Genomic DNA, 18,600 nt, shown 5'->3' on the forward strand with positions numbered 1-18,600 from the left:
AGACTTTCTAGGCAGGGTGTCTCACACCTGTAATCCCAATGCTTTGGGAGGCTGAGGCCGAAGAATCGCTTGAGCCCAGGAGTTTGAGACCAGCCTGGACAACATTGTGAGACCCCCATCTCTAACAACAACAACAAAAACACGTGTTTTTTTAATTAGTCAGGTGTGGTGGTGTGTGCCTGTAGGCCCAGCTATGTCGGAGAATTGCTTGAACCCAGGAGGACAAGGCTGCAGTGAGCTGTGATTACATCACTGCGTGCCAGCCTGGGTTGCAGAGTAAGACCCTGTCTCAAACAAATTTTGCTTTAATGAATTAAGACTAAATATGAATATAAATATTCTTAAATATGTCGAGTTCCTATAAATTGATATTTTAAAAAGAAAATGGACAGATGACAAAATTCACAGAAAATGAGAAAATACAGATAACTAGTATGTACTTGAAAAAGTGTTAAATCTTCTAAAAGAAATGCAAAATAAATAAAATCATAATATGTATTACAATTAAATAAGCAAAGATGAAGAGGTTTGATAATGTATCTGGGAAGGTGTGATTGAAGCAGCAGTCTTACATCTTGTCATGGGAGTATAAGTTAGTTCAACATATGTGCAGGGCAGTAGCAATATAGCAGTTCCAGTCTTGGAAATTCATTCTATAGATATACTTGCCCCTGCATGGGAAACATTCTACCACAAGGATACCCATTGCAGTGTTGTCTGTAATAGCAACAATGCAAATAATGCAAATGCCTAACTGTAGGGAGTTAGGAAACCGGAAAAATGTATTCTGGTATATCAATAGATATACCAGAATAGAATGCAGCTATTAGAAAGATTAAGGTGACTGTATACATAATGATATGGTATTATCTCTAATATATAATGGTAAGAAGCAGAGTATAGAATAGGGCTTATAGTATATTCCTCCCCCCACCCCCATTTTAAAAGGAAAAGAATAAGAAATATAGAATCTTGAAAATTATATGTAATCAATTGGTAACATTGGTTGTTGTGAAGAGAGAAACTTGGTAACAAAGGGTTGAGATGAGCAGGTGCCTTACTTTCACTCTACCCATTTGTAGCTTTTAGAAACTGTCCTATATGCTTGTATTGCCTGTTCAAATTTTATTAATTAATTAAAATCAAATGGATCATGATCCATACTGAAAAAAAATCTTAATTTCTATTTCAGAACGTATAGGTGGATGTTTTGGTAAATGGCAGATCAAAATGCACACGTCAGTTCTAGGTGGATGGCACATCAAAATGTGAACAGTGAAACAGTAAACCTTTGGAAGAAATGGAAAATGTTTCATAACCTTGAAATAAGCAAAATGTCTTCAACAGGAGGCAAAAAGCATGAATCATAAGGGAAATAAATTGATAAATTGGACTATATAAGATTAGGAATTCTTGTTTGTTAAAAGATACCATAAAAAATGAAAAGGCAAGCCACAGATTGGAGAAGATATTTGCAATAAATATAACAAGCATTCATTTCTAGAATATGTTAAAAACCTCCTACAAACAGAAAAAAAGCAGACAATCCAGTAGATAAATGGGCAAAATACTTGAACGGGCATTTCAGGAAAGAGGATATCCAAATGAAAATTAAAACCACAGTGGAGCACCTCTACATGCCCAGAATGGTTAAAGTAAGAAAGGTTAACAGTGTTTGGTGTTACTGAAGATAATGGAGCACCTTTTCCTCATGGTGGGGAAAGTAAATTGATATGACCACTTTGGCAAATTGTCTTTGGTTTTATGGCTGAACACATGATTTCCTGTGACCCAGCAATTCCACTCTTAGGTATATACCCAAGAGAGATGCATGCACATGATCACCAAAAGGCATCCACTAGAATGTTATGGCAGTTTTATTGGAAATAGCCAAAAACTGAAAACTAATAGAATGCAATATCCAGTAGAATGGAAAAATAAGTTATAATATATTCACACAATGGAATGTTGTGCAGCAATGAGAATAAATTACCTACAAATGCACAACAATATGGATGAAGTTCACAAACCATAATGGTGAGCAAAAGAAGCCAGACACAAAAGAGCTTACCTTCTGGGGGTCCATTCATATGTGTTACAATAATAGGCCAAAGAAAACTATGATGTTTCAAGTCAGGATAGCAGGTTTTCTTGGTGAGAGCGAGTGACTGGAAGAAGAGGACATGAAAAAGGCTTCTGGGGTGCTGGTGATGTTCTTTTTCTTGATCTGGGCACTGGATTCACAGGTGTATTCAATTTGTGAAAATTAATCACATGCACTTAACGACTAGTCTATTTCATTGTATGTCTGTTACACCTATTAAAAAGTTTTTAAAAGGAATGGGTCAGAAAAAATTCTAAAACTAGAGGTAAATGCAAGACAGTTGGAATAGTTTTGTATTTTATTGTCAGTCTTCTCTGGTCTTACTTGATTTTGTTATTAACTAAAAAACTTATTCCTATTACTTAACTTTAAAACTATTTCCTTCCCTCTTACTCATGTAAAATCAGTGATGGTGTCTTTACCCTTTCAACCACCTCATGTGGCTCGTTCCATGCTATTAGGAAAGCATGGAGCAAAGCAGAGTATAGAATAGGGTTTATAGTATATTCCTCCCCCATCCCCATTTTAAAAGGAAAAGAATAAGAAATATAGAATCTTGAAAATTATATATAATCAATTGGTAACATTGGTTGTTGTGAAGAGGGAAACTTGGTAACAAAGGGTTGAGATGAGCAGGTGCCTTACTTCAACAGGAGGCAAAAGCATGAATCATAAGGGAAATAAATTGATAAATTGAACTATATAAGATTAGGAATTATTGTTTATTAAAAGATGCCATAAAAAATGAAAAGGCAAGCCACAGATTGGAGAAGATATTTGCAATAAATATAACAAACATTCATTTCTAGAATATGTTAAAAACCTCCTAAAAACGGAAAAAAAGCAGACAACATCACACTGTGTGATGTTTGTCTTTAGTTTTGTTTTCCTGCAGGTAAAATGGCTGTTTGTCAACTAAGATTGAAGCCCAATAGAAAGGAAGGGAAGGCTTGAAAACAAGGCTTGACTGAGGACGAATTGAACAGGTGTAAATGTGTCAGTCATCTTCATGTGTGTTAGCATGGTGCTGAAATGCGGAGAAGATACAGAAGTAGAAGAGCTTCACCCGGGGGACTGTGGCAGGTGATGACATCCACACCAGCATTCTGGACCCTTCTGTGGTTGTCTTCACCAGTTCCACTAATAGCAGACTAACTAATGCTGCTTAATTAAATCCAACAGACTTAAACTTTTTTGCTCACATATATCTTAAAAGAACTTAGAATATTCTTTACCACTCACTTCTAAATTGACATCCAAAGGTTTTCCAACATGTTTCAATTTTGTAAAAAAGGAGGTAGGATATAGATGAATATTTTATAAAATGAAGAGGAGGAGGCCAGGCATGGTGGCTCATGCCTGTAATCCCAGCACTTCGGGAGGCCAAGGTGAGCAGATCACCTGAGGTCAGGAGTTCAAGACCAGCCTGGCCAACATGGTGAAACCCCATCTCTACAAAAATACAAAAATTAGCCAGGCATGATGGTGGGTGCCTGTAATCCCAGCTACTTGAGAGACTGAGGCAGGAGAATCGCTTGAATCCAGGAGACGGAGGTTGCAGTGAGCCAAAATTGTACCATTGCACTCCAGCCTGGGTGACAGAGCAAGGCCCCGTCTCAAAAATAATAAATAAAAAGAGGAGGAGCAACTGTAACTAGAATCAATATTTCATGATATGATTTGATAATATTAACTACCTTGTGAATTAAAAGCACACTGAATCATCTGAAAGAAATTAATAAAATTTTAAGCTGCTACTTTATCTTGAGCTTTTTGGTAGTTCTGCAGAATATTCTAGTTCTAGTTAGAAGAATCAACCTCACTAACATATAACCGCTTCCTGTGTCCTAAATTCAGAACACCCCACTTCAGGCCCCAAACACTGTTTCTAACGGTACATTTCACCTTTGTCAAAATATCCATAAGACACGAGGTGCTATGGATTTAATTATTTAAAGACAGGAAATGCTAATGGGTAGAAGTCAAAAGTCTTTTGACTTGAGGAGTCAAACAAAATTTATAAATCAATATATCCCAGAATATGTACCATAGTAGGTTTGGGATGGCACCATGTACAAACTCAGTCTACATCTCAGACAAAGTTTTTAAAAGATCCCATGTGAAAGTTGAGAACCTGGAAATTTTTCTCCTAAAGTTGTCTGTGACTGTTTATTTCTTAGAAAATCTTTGTTTGAAGTTAGAAGACTGCTGTGATAGATATTTGAACAAGTAGCCAAGAAAAACAGATGTGCTGGCCCTTTTGGCTTTCCATGTAAACAGTCAAGGAAGCCAGCATGGCAAATGGTTACATTCAACCTGTGGCTTCCATGTTTTTGATGGAAAGATAAACACCTTTGTTGTTAATAGATAAACAATTTCAACTGGAAGAAAATAGCATGACTAAAAGTTAAGTGTATTGAAGCATAAAAGTTACTTTTGTATATTTGAATTTGGAAATGTGATCCCTCAAAAATGTTCTTATAAAAATAGCTAACTAGTTTAGTGAATTTTTAGTTTATATCATTTCGTAAAGTTATGTGGATTTTGGCAGTTATGCCTTATGATTGTCATTTTAAAATAACATGGCTATTCATATATATGTGTAGTAATACACAAAGTAGTGTGTAAATAAAATTCAGTTTATTAGGAATTTTATCATTGGATGTAATAATTACAAAGATTTCCACTAAGCAACCTTACAAGTTAATATAGTTTTTCTAGATAACAAAATACTTTTACCTTATACTTTAGAAATCAGAAATTACATATTTTATGTTGTTTGAAATTAACCTCTGTGTTTGCCTCTCAGCAGTCAATAGAGTAGCTTGTTGTTTTTTTTTTTTAATTGTATGCTTTCTTTAGAGTTTCTTTTGAGTTTCACCAGACCATGTCTAACATAATAGTGATGATTTTTGACAAAATGTTTTGTTGTTAATGTTAAGATCCTAAATTAAATTACATTTTACTGAAATGAAACCATGTAAATGATGTAATTGAACTTAACTATTATTTAAAAATTGGTGAAAATAGAGTAAGATTTCCTGCCTAGGACACAAGCACTAGAACTTTGTTTCTCAAAATGTATTCTTTCAAACCTCATCATGAACATAGAGATGCTGGTTAAGATACAGATTCCTACACCTGCTACGTGGTAATCTGCGTTTTGATCAAGCATCCTGGATGATTCTGAAGCACAGGAATCTGTGAAGACCGCTATTCTAGGGCAACATTACTTAATCATGGATGATCCAAAACAGAAAGAGGTACCTCAAGTCCTTTTTCAGCAGAGTCCAAATAATAAAGTAATAAAAAGAAACGATGGGTCCTGGAGACATACCCCCTTCTTTACATCTTGACTGTGATAGCCTAATTCAAATGTAACTCTCCTGTCTTTGTAGCTATGACATTTTATCCTCATTACCCTCCAAAATACCAAATATTTCCATTCATCACTTATTACAAATGCCCTGAAATTACATGCAGAATGCTTATAAACTATGTTTACCTGAATTGCTGTAGAAGAACAAGTATTTAATTAACTGCCATAAAAAATTTGCTTTGTCATTTTTAAATACAGATTTTTAGTGATGCATTAAAATAACAAATACAGATATTTCAGTTTAATTCAGTAAAACGGAACCAGTACAACCTGTGTTTTCACAAATGAAGTGATTCAGAATGGGTTTGTCAGCACCAATGGGGCCTTTGCACGCAGAAGTAGGATAAATAGCACATTTCTGTCCCACATTTTTCCTAAAATGAAGGCAGTCTCTAATCTCTCTCTTTCCACAAACCTTTATGCACTAAACTGTGTGCCAGTGACATAGGAAGCTCATTTTGCTTGTAATGGGCCATATGCTTGTCTAGTAGATCATTTGTGAAACCGAAGTTGGCTATTATAATGTGACAGGTATGTAAATAACATTTATCAGTGATCTCTGTAAAATTGATTCTTCCTTTCCCTTGTCATTATAAAAGGAAACTTTATTTCAGCGTAGAAAGTGCATTGTCTGAACTCATCAACACCCTCTCTATCCTTCCCCCCCCCCAATTTGTTGCAGACCAGGATGAAAGAGCAGCTGAGCTCAGCAGGGAGCAGAACGAGAAAACCATCCGGAGCACGCAGACTGCGCTCCGCAATTTCCGTGAGTTCCTCATCTCCAAGTATCCTTCTGAAACAAGAGAGATTTATGTCATCCCTTGCAAGGAGTTGGATGCCTACCTTGCCTCTTTCTTTGTTGATGCCAGGCAGAAGGATGGGTCCGAATACGAACCCAACAGCTTGGCCAATTACCAGTGTGGGCTTGAAAGGTACCTAAAGGAACACAGGTATGGCTACAGCATCACCAGGGATAAGGAATTCAAGCGTTCCCAAGAGGCCCTGAAGCAGAAGCAAATTGAACTCCGCTGTAAAGGAAAAGGAAATAAGCCACACAAGTCCATGAAGCTCACCTTTGCTGACGAGCTCATCCTGCGGAAAAGGGGACTACTAAGCCGTTATAATCCCGAGGGTTTGCTCAACCTAGTCTGGCTCAACAACACAAAAGCTTTTGGGCATTGCACAGGCTTCCATGGATCTACCTTAAAATGGGGTGATATCCGGCTCCGGGTAACAGAGACGGGTCTGGAGTACTTGGAGTGGATGGGTCAGGACACAGGAGACCTGAATGCCAAAACCAAGAGAGGGGGGACAGACTCCCGTGTGTATGCCACCCAGCACGCCCCACAGACCTGCCCTGTCCAGGACTATAAGGAGTATGCCCAGCGGCGGCCTCCCGCCATGCGCTACGAGGATGCCCCTTTCTACTTATCCATCAAGCCAGTCGTTAACTTGGCCGCTCTGCATTGGTACAACTGCCAGGCCCTTGGCAAGAACAAGCTGGCCAAGATGGTGAAGACCATGTGTGAGAAGGGCAACATCCCTGGCAGGAAAACCAACTTCAGTGTGTATCAGAGCTGCAGCACCTTGTCTGAAGCCCAGAGCAACCAGCTGGTGCTGATCTGTAACAATCTGAGCCAGCAGGCTGCCCAGTCAGTGGCTGGCCACTCCAACAATGGCAATTTCATCGTCTCCGCCTCCTATGACTCTTCCTCAGATACCGCTTGACCAGGTGGCTTGAGCAAGACTCCAGTTTGGTTACCATGTCCAGAGAAACTGTGATTATACACCGCTTCTCATTCCCCTTCCTGTGCCCTCAGTGTTAATTCACTTTATAAAAATATAAATATATAATATATTTTTCTTTTTACAAATAAGCCAATGGAGATAATTTAGTATTACTAACATAGTATTTATAGGCTTAAGACAGATGTACTTGTGAGTGATCAAATGTAATTACTGTTATAGACTTTACAAAACCGTATGTGGTTCTCAGGCAACACATAGTAGAGAGGGAATTCTGTTTTTTAAAAACTGTCAGAAAGAAAATTGAGAGTCATCCTAGACTTACATGCTTGCGTCCTCATCTCCTGCTTTTCCTTCCCACCCCAACTCCCATTTTTTGTCTCCTTAATAAATGGCTTTATTTTTTTAATTTTTAAAATTCTATATTAATCAAGAGGAGACATTAACTTTACTGCTGACACAAAACTGTATTCAGCTAGATCCAGAATATAAAAGTGTTGTATAAGCTCAACATCAAAATAATTTACACCTTCTCTTTTTTAACTTGAGTTTTAACTCCTGTGCCTCATTTTTTACAATGTATGAAAATCTAGATGTTTGGCTAACATCTTTTATTTTGTGGGGGAAAGGGTAGGAGGAGGGAATAAAGGTGCCATTCTTTTTGGGAGCTACATGATTTGAAAATAATATACAAAGTCTAATATTGTGGCTAAAAAGACTGTTAACGTAGCTCATTTAACTATTGTGCTTGAACCTGGAAAGAGTGTTTCTTTTTTTTTTTCCCTAAGAAATGGGCATAAATGAACTTTGACAAGAAATTTAAACCTACCAAAGCTTTGAAAATGTTGCCAAGCGTTAAATTATGTATAAAGAGAAGGTAAAGGGTGGAAAGTCTTACTAAAAATCTAGAAGCAGTAGTCGAGACAACAAAAAAACTCATCCTCTTCAAAGTTCATATTCCCCGAATTACTTACTTAGAAGCATTGAACAGTCTCTTTTCTCCTGGGGCAATGCTGGGTATTTGACTCTGTAATTGAGATCCAAGGAATATAATATTGGCACTCATTTTAGGTAACAATATTTTGTTACCAGATTTTGCTGAATTCAAAGCATTCTTGAAAATGTGTGAGATTCTTCTACAGTAAATATAAATGCATTCATCTGTGATATCCTGCAATTATTATAATAATTTTGGTTAAACATTTGTGGCAGTTTTTCCAAGGTCTTTGTTTTCAAGTCTTGAAGCCTATGGTGAATTATTAGTTAAGATATTTCAAAAATAAAATAAATTTAGACATTAGAGCCACAATAAAGCTGAGCTAGGTTCCTATTCTGTATAATCAGCAACACACATAAACCCCAAATTTTGATTGTTTTGTTGGACCTGGGAATTCTATTGGGAAATATTTGTACTCCAAGGCAACCTCGTAATTCACATTAGCTAGAAACGTAGGTGGTATTTTGTACATTAATTTAGTGTATAACCCAGGACAAATTTCATTCTGAATTGCTTTGCTAAATCATCACAGAGCTGAGCTCTCCCATGGTCAGGGAACTCCTTCCAACACCAAGTCATAAGCACATAAAGACCCGTTCCTCTAAGCTGTGACCTTTCATCTGGCTCGGGAGTGGGAAGTCAGCTGTGGACTTTATGTGGTGGAATTAACCTCATGTTCATGACTTTTCCTCCATAGAGAAGCATTCATTTATACATCTAGAAACAAGAAGAAAGGGCAATGTCTTGCTTTATGTTTTTGTATTGATAATGATGAAAGCTGCCATTTTTGAGCCAGCATGCATGCCAGCACTGTGCTAAGTGACTTACATGCATCACATATGTAAGTCATAGTTACTAATCATAAAAAAAAAAAAAAAATGGAAAACACAGATAAGGATAAAGAAAACAAAATATATACTGATGAGTCTTCTAGCCAAAGATTACCATTAACATTTTGGCAAATATTTCTTCAGACATATTGTAATACTTACATATTTATTTATGTATGCATTATCTTAATCTTTTCAGCAACTTTGAAAAGGTGAGTTATCTTCATTTTATGGTCAGGTCAAGATAAGTCAATTAGGTCATAGCTAAAGAAACGGTAGTCTGTCATTTCACTCCAGAGTTTTTTTCTATTTACCTTTCTCAGTACCAGCTCATAATTAATTTCCAGTGGTTTGAGCCAGAGCTGGGGACACAGTGTCTTAACATCTCTGAAGGATGTCTGATCAAAAGGAATGCTGAGTGATCTTTCATGGTGGCAGCATGTCCTCTAGTCCTCTCCCACACCTATACATTTGGAGCCACAGAGACTCTTTCTCCCAGTTCTCTTTACAGAACCTTCTTGTTCTTATTCTATAGCTAGTCCTTACGGCATCAGACAGCTTACTTTAAGGGAACTCTTTAAAAATATATAGTTATTTTTATGTGGTTACCTCTCATATTTAAAAAAAGTTCTCTGTAAAACACTTAAAATGTTATGTTGCATCTAATTTTTAATTTACATAGTTTCTAAATTTTTGATATGTTTCTGACAGCACAGTAAGTTTGTCTTAAGGAAGAAGAGCACTCAGTCTGCACTGAGAAAGCAGAACTAGAAAATGTCAGTTCCCTATCTGTGTTTGTTGAGGTACTAAAATGAAAATCTTTGTCCTGCTTAATCATATTGCATCTTCATTTAGAAGAGCACAATTAAATTGAGAATGTGAATTTTTTTTTATTTATATTTTTCAGTGATAACTCAAACCAAATAGGAACATCATGACTTTTATTTTCAGAAAACTGTTTTCTGAGTAATGGCTTGGTAGAAGCATAGCCAAATTACAGTATCTGTCTTTTTTTGTTTCTTTGTTTGTTTGTTTGTTTTAATAGAGACAGGGTCTTGCTCTGTCGCCCAGGCTTCAGTGTAGAGGTGCAGTCATAGCTCACTGTCAGCCTCAAACTCTGGGGCTCAAGAGATCCTCCCGCCTCAGCCTCCCAAATAGCTAGAACTACAAGTGCACAGCATCACGCTTGGCTAATTTTTTGTAGAGATGGGGTCTCGCTGTGTTGCCCAGGCTGGTCTCAAACTCCTAGCCTCAAGAGATCCTCCTGCCTTGGCCTCCCAAAGTGCTGGTGTTATCTCTTGGAGTTAATTACGTTATGAAAAATCTACAACTACCTCTAAATTTTGTGTTTTCATCTAAATGATAAGAGATAGTACTGCCAGATGCCATTTTTATTATTTGTAATATTAAGAAAAAATCATGTTCATGCTGTGGCAGAGGCAGATGTCAAAATTGCATATATACTTTAGCAAAAATCAACAGTCCAGCAGGTGTTCACTACAACTGAATGTGCTGCCTTTTCAGGCAATCCTGTGGCTCAAATAAAGCCATATTTGCAGTACTTAACTTTATGATCAATGTAATGTCATGTAAGAAACCCTCCAGTGTTCCTCATATAACTGAAAGTTTTGCACTACCTACAATAAAAACACTGAACACTGTCAGCATTTGGATAACATAGCTACATAATTTGGTCTTTCTTTTCATAATCATGTGAGTGACTATTGAAAACCATAGGTGCTAGCTATTAAAAAAAAAACTAATATTTGAAAAAATTAGAGATAGGATATTTATTCAAGACAGCTTATTCTAGATTCCATTTGATACAGTTATTAGGGCTGGTCTGAATATGACTTATAAATCAGCAATTTAGGATATTTATCATTATTTTTCCCTATGGCTAAATTTTCCCTATGTTAAATCACTGCCTGTTCTACAAAAGAGTAGTCTGAAAATCTTCTAGCATACATTTGATCTCTTTGGTTTTTCAGTTAGATTACTGTTAGCTGAAACTTTCATAGCATTTACTTGTCTAAATCATATGGCTTAGCTTCCAGATGCAATGAAATCAATGACTTTATTGAGATGAAAATTTGTAGTCAGATCAACAAATATTTATTGAACAGCTAGGGGCCAAACTGGGAGGGATATAAAGATACATAAAATAGTCCCTGCTCTCAAGGAATTTATAAAAGACATTGTAATAAAAAGTAGTTCATTTTTGAGAGCCTAGCAAAAAACTCTATGCTAATACTATTTTGCATAGTTTTCCAAACTTTGTACTCATGCAATTTATCCATTATTTATTCATTGAATATGTAGGTTTGCTGCGGAATACATAATGCTGCTTTGAGAATTTTCTGGAGAATCTTTCTTAGAGCCTATTTTAAAATCAATAAAGTGAAGGCATTTCTGTACCATCCGTTGTGTTCATGTAGGTGCACATATGCATCAGAATGTGCAGATCCGTCATCAATGACCATTATCTCTTGAGCACTGATAGTGTGCCATTGTACTGAGTGCTTTATAAGTTGTTTCACTTAATTCTCACAATGGTCCTATTAGCTAAGTATTATTATTTCCCTTTTATAATTGAGGAGATCCAGAGAAGTCAAATGGCTTGCCCATGTCACAGTTAATATGTAAGAGCATCCGTATCTGAAATTAGATCCAGATCCCATTAAGCACTCTCTTTTTCTGCTATAGCTGCATGTTCAAGAAATGATTTGCTGTGCTTCTGTAGACGCTCTGAAGTTGTAAATTATAAATGAAATCCCAGGTGTAATAAAATCATCAATATTAGTTCAGTTCCTCATTGATGGAGATCAGTGCCATCACCAGCACGTTTGTTAGCACAACGTTATTGAGGCCCCATTACTGTAGTAGTTTGAGATGAGATGTTAACCAGTTTGTTTACCCCTGGTTACCAGCAGACAGCAGAAGTTTGTGTCACTCTTTAAAAAACACCTAACTTTGGCATGGAGGCAAGTGTGTATATGCACAAGGAAGTATATATTTAAGTGATTGTAATTTATTTTTACCCCAGTTAAAGCCAAAACCCCAATTTCAAGAGAGTCCTTTATAATTCAGGCAGGGAAGGGTCTAGGCAGAGGGAATGCCTACAAGCCAATATCGATTGCCATTGACCAGATACTAAATATGAATTAGAGGTAGACTGTGAACCTATTAAGAGTTTTCCTGGTTCAACTATCTGCAGTTTAATGTGAGACAGATGATGATCTTAATCATCCCTCTTCTGACTGATTTTATCTGTAGGAAAGGTATATTTTGATCCTTATTTCTCTAGCCAAAATAAAGCTGTAATACTAAGCACCTGTAAATAAAAACTCTCCCATATGATAGAAGAAATATATACGTAAGCCTAGGGAGGAAAGTCAAGGGGAATGTATAATTTCTTGCAGCAAGATATTTTTTAAAGCATTCATTCATTTAAAAATAGTTACAAGTACTGAAAGAATTAGCAAGTTCTCTGTCAGTTTAATAAATGTTTCCCAAATAGAATTCTATTATACAAGTTATGTCTCTGTACATCTACCATGTGATATGGTACAGACAGACAATGATGAGTTAAGAAGTGCACACTGGCAAGGGCATCCTCAGTTGTTGTTTAATGCATGGTATTCAGACATTGCTTTCCCTTCCCACTTGCATCTGGTTGAGATGATACTGAGTGTATAGCCTTTCATAAAGCAAAATGATGAAGCTAGGATAATTTTAGAGATCCTTGCCATCAGACAGAACTGGAATAAAGAAATACATCACAGATATCATCCTGTTGGGAGTTGGTGTATTTCTAGTGATATAACAACAGAAAAGAAGAGATGATATTGATGAAATACCAAGAACTCTACTTTTACTTTTCTAAACAGAAAAGGAAGACATTTAAAATTTCTCATGGTCCAGCCTGTTTGTAAATTGACCAGTTGGGCCTGCCAAAGCTGAGCAAAAACTTGAAAATTATTTTTTTAATGGCATTTTAATACACTTGAGTTCTTATGTAAACAATGACTTTTGTGAATTAGAACCAGAGTATTAATTAGGTCAGAATCCCAGTTTGATTAGAATATTAATTAGGTCTGAGTATTAATGTAAACCATTGTCTTTGTTGAATTATTAGTCATAGAGGCTAGATCTGGAAAGGACCCAAGAGATCATCTAGCCCAGTGATTTTCACGCTGTAGAGAGTAGGAGTCACCACGTCCTCATGTAGGTGGGGAGTGGGGAAGGCAAGGAGATAGAAATAGCCAAGAGAACACAACCTCAAACAAATTCCCCAGAGGTCTCATGTTTCCTATCCCCTCCCCTCCTTCTTTGAGACTCACTAGACTGACTGAGCTGCTGTTACCTCTGGAATGCATCCTTCAGGTGTGCTAGCTGGAAAGTAAAATTGGAAACATCTAATCCACCCTTTTATTTATTTATTTTTCGAGACAGGGTCTTGCTCTGTTGTCCAGGCTGGAGTGCAGTGGCACAATCAAGACTCACTGCAGTGGCACTGCAGCCTTGAACTCTTGGGCTCAAGCAGTCCTCCCAACTCAACTTCCCGAGTAGCTGGGACTACAGGTTCATACCACCATGCCTGACTAATTTTTAAAAATTTTTTGTAGACATGAGATCTCAGTGTGTTGCCCAGGCTGGTCTCAAACTCCTGGACTCAAGTGATCCCCCGACCTCAACCTCCCAAAGTGCTAGGATTACAGGTGTTGACACTGCTCTGGCCTAATCCACCCTTCATTTACAAAAGAGGCAACAGCCCCAGAGAAAGGAGGTGAATGCCGAGGTGCGCACACCTTGTTAGGGTGTGAGCTTTCCCTTGTTGGGGTTAAAGCCAGGACTAGAACCAGGCACCCTGGCTTCCTGTCCATAGGTAGAGTTTAGAGAGGAAAAACAACCCTGTATTTCTGCTTCTTGTTTTTCCAAATTTTAATTGTTTTTAAAACCCACAGATTTCTCTTAGGAGTAGATTCAAGCTGCCAGGTTCCAATAGGCTGTTTTTGAATGTGACATTTCATTTTTCATTGTGTTGTGTTACATCTTAGTTTTAGCAAATTTTCTTTTTGGAGTTTGATAGGAAAATCTGTAAATGTAATTGTTCTTTGATTCTAACGAACATCTCTCAGCTTACCCCATTTATATTTCATTTTCAATTATGGAGGGGAGACTACAGTCTTCAAGAATATCAATCCTAGTTATAGATTATGAACAAGTACATTTTTGTTTAATTTGATATTCACTTGGATATCGAGCGACATAGCATATATACTACTGGTTCTGAATGCAACCCATAGTATTTTTTAGTCTATGGCAAGTTTTAAAAATCATATTTAAAGTTTTGGGACATATCCTCAGTCAAAAGGATCAAATTTCTATCAACATAATTAGGAAATTTCTGAAGTAAATTAATTTAGAGATAGTAAAGGGGGAAAATGGTAACTAAAGGAAGAGGCCTACAGTAAGTAGATGTAGAAATACAAACTTACTTAAATGCAGATTATTTGTATTTCTCATCTTGCTTACTCTTCTGAAAAGGAACTCAAGCATAAATATTTAAACACTTCACAAATTTTTGTTTTACAAATCATACTTACCAGATCATAGTTGAAAAAAGTTCAAATTTTAGATGTTTTTTAAAAAGGTACGGTGTGATTCGTTTTTTTATATAATGTTGAATTATGTTAGACTTCTAATGTTTGTCTTGGTATTACACTGGGATTAGACAGCATTTTTACCATTATACATTCATTTCAATAAGAGCTTTGAAAATGCTTTGGCATTGTTTGTTTGTGATGAGTAGAATTAGGAAGATATCAGCAATATAGATTCCTAACAGTAATTGTGTATACTGTATTTTAGTGATTTTTATGTCCATTTATTTTCTGTAATTCTTTTATAAATCCCTTAGTATTCTTCCGCTAGAAATTAATTTATAATTGATTATTTATATTGGATGAAGTAGGAGGTCCATGTTTAGTATTAACCCACTCAGATTAACTTTATCTAACTGAACTTTTATATCTATAATCCATTAGATTGTTACAACTTTTTAAATAGCATTTATAACAAAATAACTTTTGTTTTATAAAACATTTGTTACAAAAAAAACACCTTGCCAAAAATCATTACGATTTCTATGCATTGTGTAATATTCAGTGATGTTGAGATTTTGCATGTTGTTACAGGTGCTCTTTCATATGTACGTTTGTGGTGTTGATGTGGAGTTGTTAACCACTGCTGCTATCACTTGTTGTAGTTAAACTGAAAAACTGTTAAAAGGCTGTGCCAGTCAACATTTCTATGTGTGACTTAAGTAACTATGTACTTCATTGTTTAATATTTTGAGCCAGCACTTAGTGGCCTCTACAGAAGGAAATATTGTAGTTGTCAAAGTGGTGCCAAACTTGAAAATCTTGTGTCATATTTATAATTCCAGGTTAGGTCAACTTTTCTTCGACACTTTCCAAGCTCTTTGAAAGCAGAAAATATTTGCAAAAAGAGAAAGAAAGCAAGAACTCTGAATTTTTCTAGTACTCTCTCCTCTAGAATTTTAAACATTTTTTTCTTTTGATACTTGAGTATCTTACAGAAAAATCCAATCGAATGACAATAGAGCAGTAGAATTTCCCTTGATCTGGATATTTTTAGGCTGAATAGTATAATAGTAGAGGACTATGAGGTGCATACATTATTTTTGTTGGCTATCATGGCTTATTGTTTGAATTTCATTTAATAATATTCAGGCTGGACATGGTGGTTCACACCTGCAATCCCAGCACTTTGGGAGGCTGAGGCAGGTGGATCACCGGAGATCAGGAGTTCGAGGCCAGCCTGGCCAACATGACGAAACCCAGTCTCTTCTAAAAATACAAAAATTAGCTGGGTGTGGTGGCTCACACCCATAATCCCAGCTACTTGGGAGGCTGAGGCAGGAGCATTGCTAGAGCCCGGGAGGTGGAGGTTGTAGTGATCTGAGATCACACCACTGCACTCCAGCCTGGGTGAGGGAGCGAGGCTCCAACCCAGAAAAAAAAAGAATATTCAGTAATTTTATTTCCTTTATAAAGAACCATTGAAACCTCACAGTTCCCACTTGTTAACTTTTACATTCAGCATTTACACAGATTTACTTAACATACTTGGTTGCCTTGTGGCCATCAGGATTTCTTCATGCCCACCTGTCTGGTACCTGGTGTTTCTATCTTGCCTCAGCAATTCCGAACAAACTGAAAGTAAAGACAGAATTGTTTCAACAGATTGACTCTACTACACATTGTTAAAATTTAATATGAGGGAAATACCACTATACTTTTATTTATACTCTTAAAATGAGTGGGGGGAAACTGTCATAAAGTGTTAAGAAAAGAAGGCTGCTTCCTGAAGAGCCTTTTTACACCAACATGCCAGAACTCCACATTTGGTGCAGCGTTTCCTTCTGTCAGTTCAATGGGCTTATGATTACAAGATTCCTTTAATAAAGGGGTAGTCTCCTGAATTGTATAGAAACTGTGTGTGTGACTGTCAGATACGCAGCAACAGCCAGTGCTGTATTTGGACACATTGCTGCTGAAATTACTGAGTTAATTCCAAGACTATTGAAACTAATTCATCAAGGTCCCCACCACCTCTTTGCTTAAAGGAAAACAAAGGCAGATTTTAACTGTGAGCCTTTTCTCTAGAATATGCTATAGACATTTGCCCCTCCGTGAGGTGATAAAGCAATAAAAATAAATTTAATTATGTGTGGTCTAAAGAAGTTCTGCCTTTGTCCATTGGCCTCCAGAGTCACACAAAAGTATTTCTACATCAGAGATTTTCAGGCAGAGCCTTTGTACCAAGAATTCCTTTCATATTTTGGACACCAAAGATTATGGCATGATACATCCTGATGATTAACAATTTAGCAATGGGCACATTTATTTGAGTCCTGCTCTTGGGTTTATTTCCCACCTTGGGGTCTTATGTACATTTTGTATTTCTGTCCTGAGGCCTTTTTACCTCGGGCGGTTTTTAAATCAAATACATATATATTTATTAGGTTTCTAATTTATAGAGTTTCCAATTTTTCCCACAATTTTAAATGTTTTCACTGCCAAAGTTAGATGTACATTTGCTAGATTAACTCCATGACTGGTAATAGTTTGTACTTTTTATGTTGTAGTCTGAAAATGTAACTCTAACCCTGTAGGCCTGAAACCTGGTGGGAAAATGATCGAAAGTGTTTTAGATTCAACAGACTTACTACATATGACTTATCTATTAAAATGAAGAACTTTCATGGTTTACTAGAATGAATGCTGTATTCAACTTCAACAAGGTCTTCCATCCTTCTTATAAATCTTAAGAATGCATTTAAGGTTTCTTTCACTTTTACTTTATCCCTTGGAAGTTAATTGGGAATAAAAAGATTTATCAGTTTAGTCACTGTAATTTAAGACCAGGCATCTGCTTAGAAATACAATAACCACAATTAATACTTAGAGAAAATTGTTTCAACAGATCAACTCTGCTATGTGAAAAAAATATAGTACTGTTCTTTGAGGATGCATTTACTTTTCCCCAAATTTGATAGATTGTTATTTTTTTATATTTTTTTCTGGGCACTTGGTTTTTAACTGATTTACATGAAAAAAGCACATGTGCCTGTTTCACTCAAATCATATTTTGAAACTTTTTAAAAGCTGCTAGTTATAGTTTGTGAAAGAGGAGAAAGGTGAATTGAAATAGAGGGAAATTTCTGTTACTGTGTCAAATATGTGACTGATGATTTTGGTCAGATAATCTGCTGCCTGTCAATATTTGTAATAGAATTTTTTGTTAAGAGTACTCTCAGTTTCATCTTTATTTTGCTGCTCACTGATTTTTTACACTAAGATGTTCTCATCTTTGTCAGCTCACTGTTTTTGCTTCATATTTGTCTGTATACTTGTGCTCTAAATAAAAATCTAGTTTTATGTCTAGTTTATTCCATTGTGTGTATGTTTGCCTTTAATGTAGTGTAATTTTCTATTGTTTTTGATATTTGTTGGTACAGCCTAAAACTTATGGAAATAAGAAAAGCAATCCAATAAAGTCAGCTAATGAGTGTCAACAGTGTCTCTATAATGAGAGCATGCTTGAGTCACAGTGTTTTGTCTGTATTTGGGCATGATGACCAGTCTTCGTCCATTTAATAAATTGTTTTCTGCAAAGCTGGCTGATTTTTGTAGCTACAACAAACAAACCACATTTTGAAAAACATGTTGTCGACCTGGACATTGTGCACTGGCCTCAGGATATACAGTCAGTGCAGATTGAGCCAAGCAGCCCATGTGCAGTGAGTGTTTCTAACCACTGACATGGAGGGGAAGCCCTGGAAGGGGAAGCCTTGTGCATGTGACTAGGGTAGCAACAGTCCTTTGTATAGGATCTACAGTTGAATTGATCGTGGGCTGCCTGGAGCCCCAAGCCTGAAAATCCTGTTAATAGAAAAGAAAGCCCCGCTGCAAACAGTGAACGCGCTTGTTTTTGTGTGGAGCTCTGTTGGCCA

At 36.6% G+C, this 18,600-nt stretch overlaps 1 protein-coding gene across 3 annotated transcripts in view; it reads left to right on the forward strand.

Annotated features, from left to right (window-relative positions):
• KIAA1958 (KIAA1958 ortholog) overlaps positions 1–18,600 on the forward strand; it is a 170,628-nt gene that overhangs the window by 124,991 nt on the left and 27,037 nt on the right. The window contains exon 3 of one of the 3 annotated variants that reach the window (XM_030919209.1): positions 6,166–6,249. The exons of 1 other annotated variant lie outside the window; for it this stretch is intronic. In XM_030919209.1, the coding sequence (XP_030775069.1) occupies positions 6,166–6,249 (84 nt within the window). Of the gene's footprint in view, positions 1–6,165; positions 7,216–18,600 lie in introns of all 3 variants that reach the window. One more of the 3 variants, XM_030919207.1, reaches the window with a different exon arrangement.

This window comes from Rhinopithecus roxellana, chromosome 16 (genome assembly GCF_007565055.1).
Source record: "Rhinopithecus roxellana isolate Shanxi Qingling chromosome 16, ASM756505v1, whole genome shotgun sequence".
NCBI lineage: Eukaryota > Metazoa > Chordata > Mammalia > Primates > Cercopithecidae > Rhinopithecus > Rhinopithecus roxellana.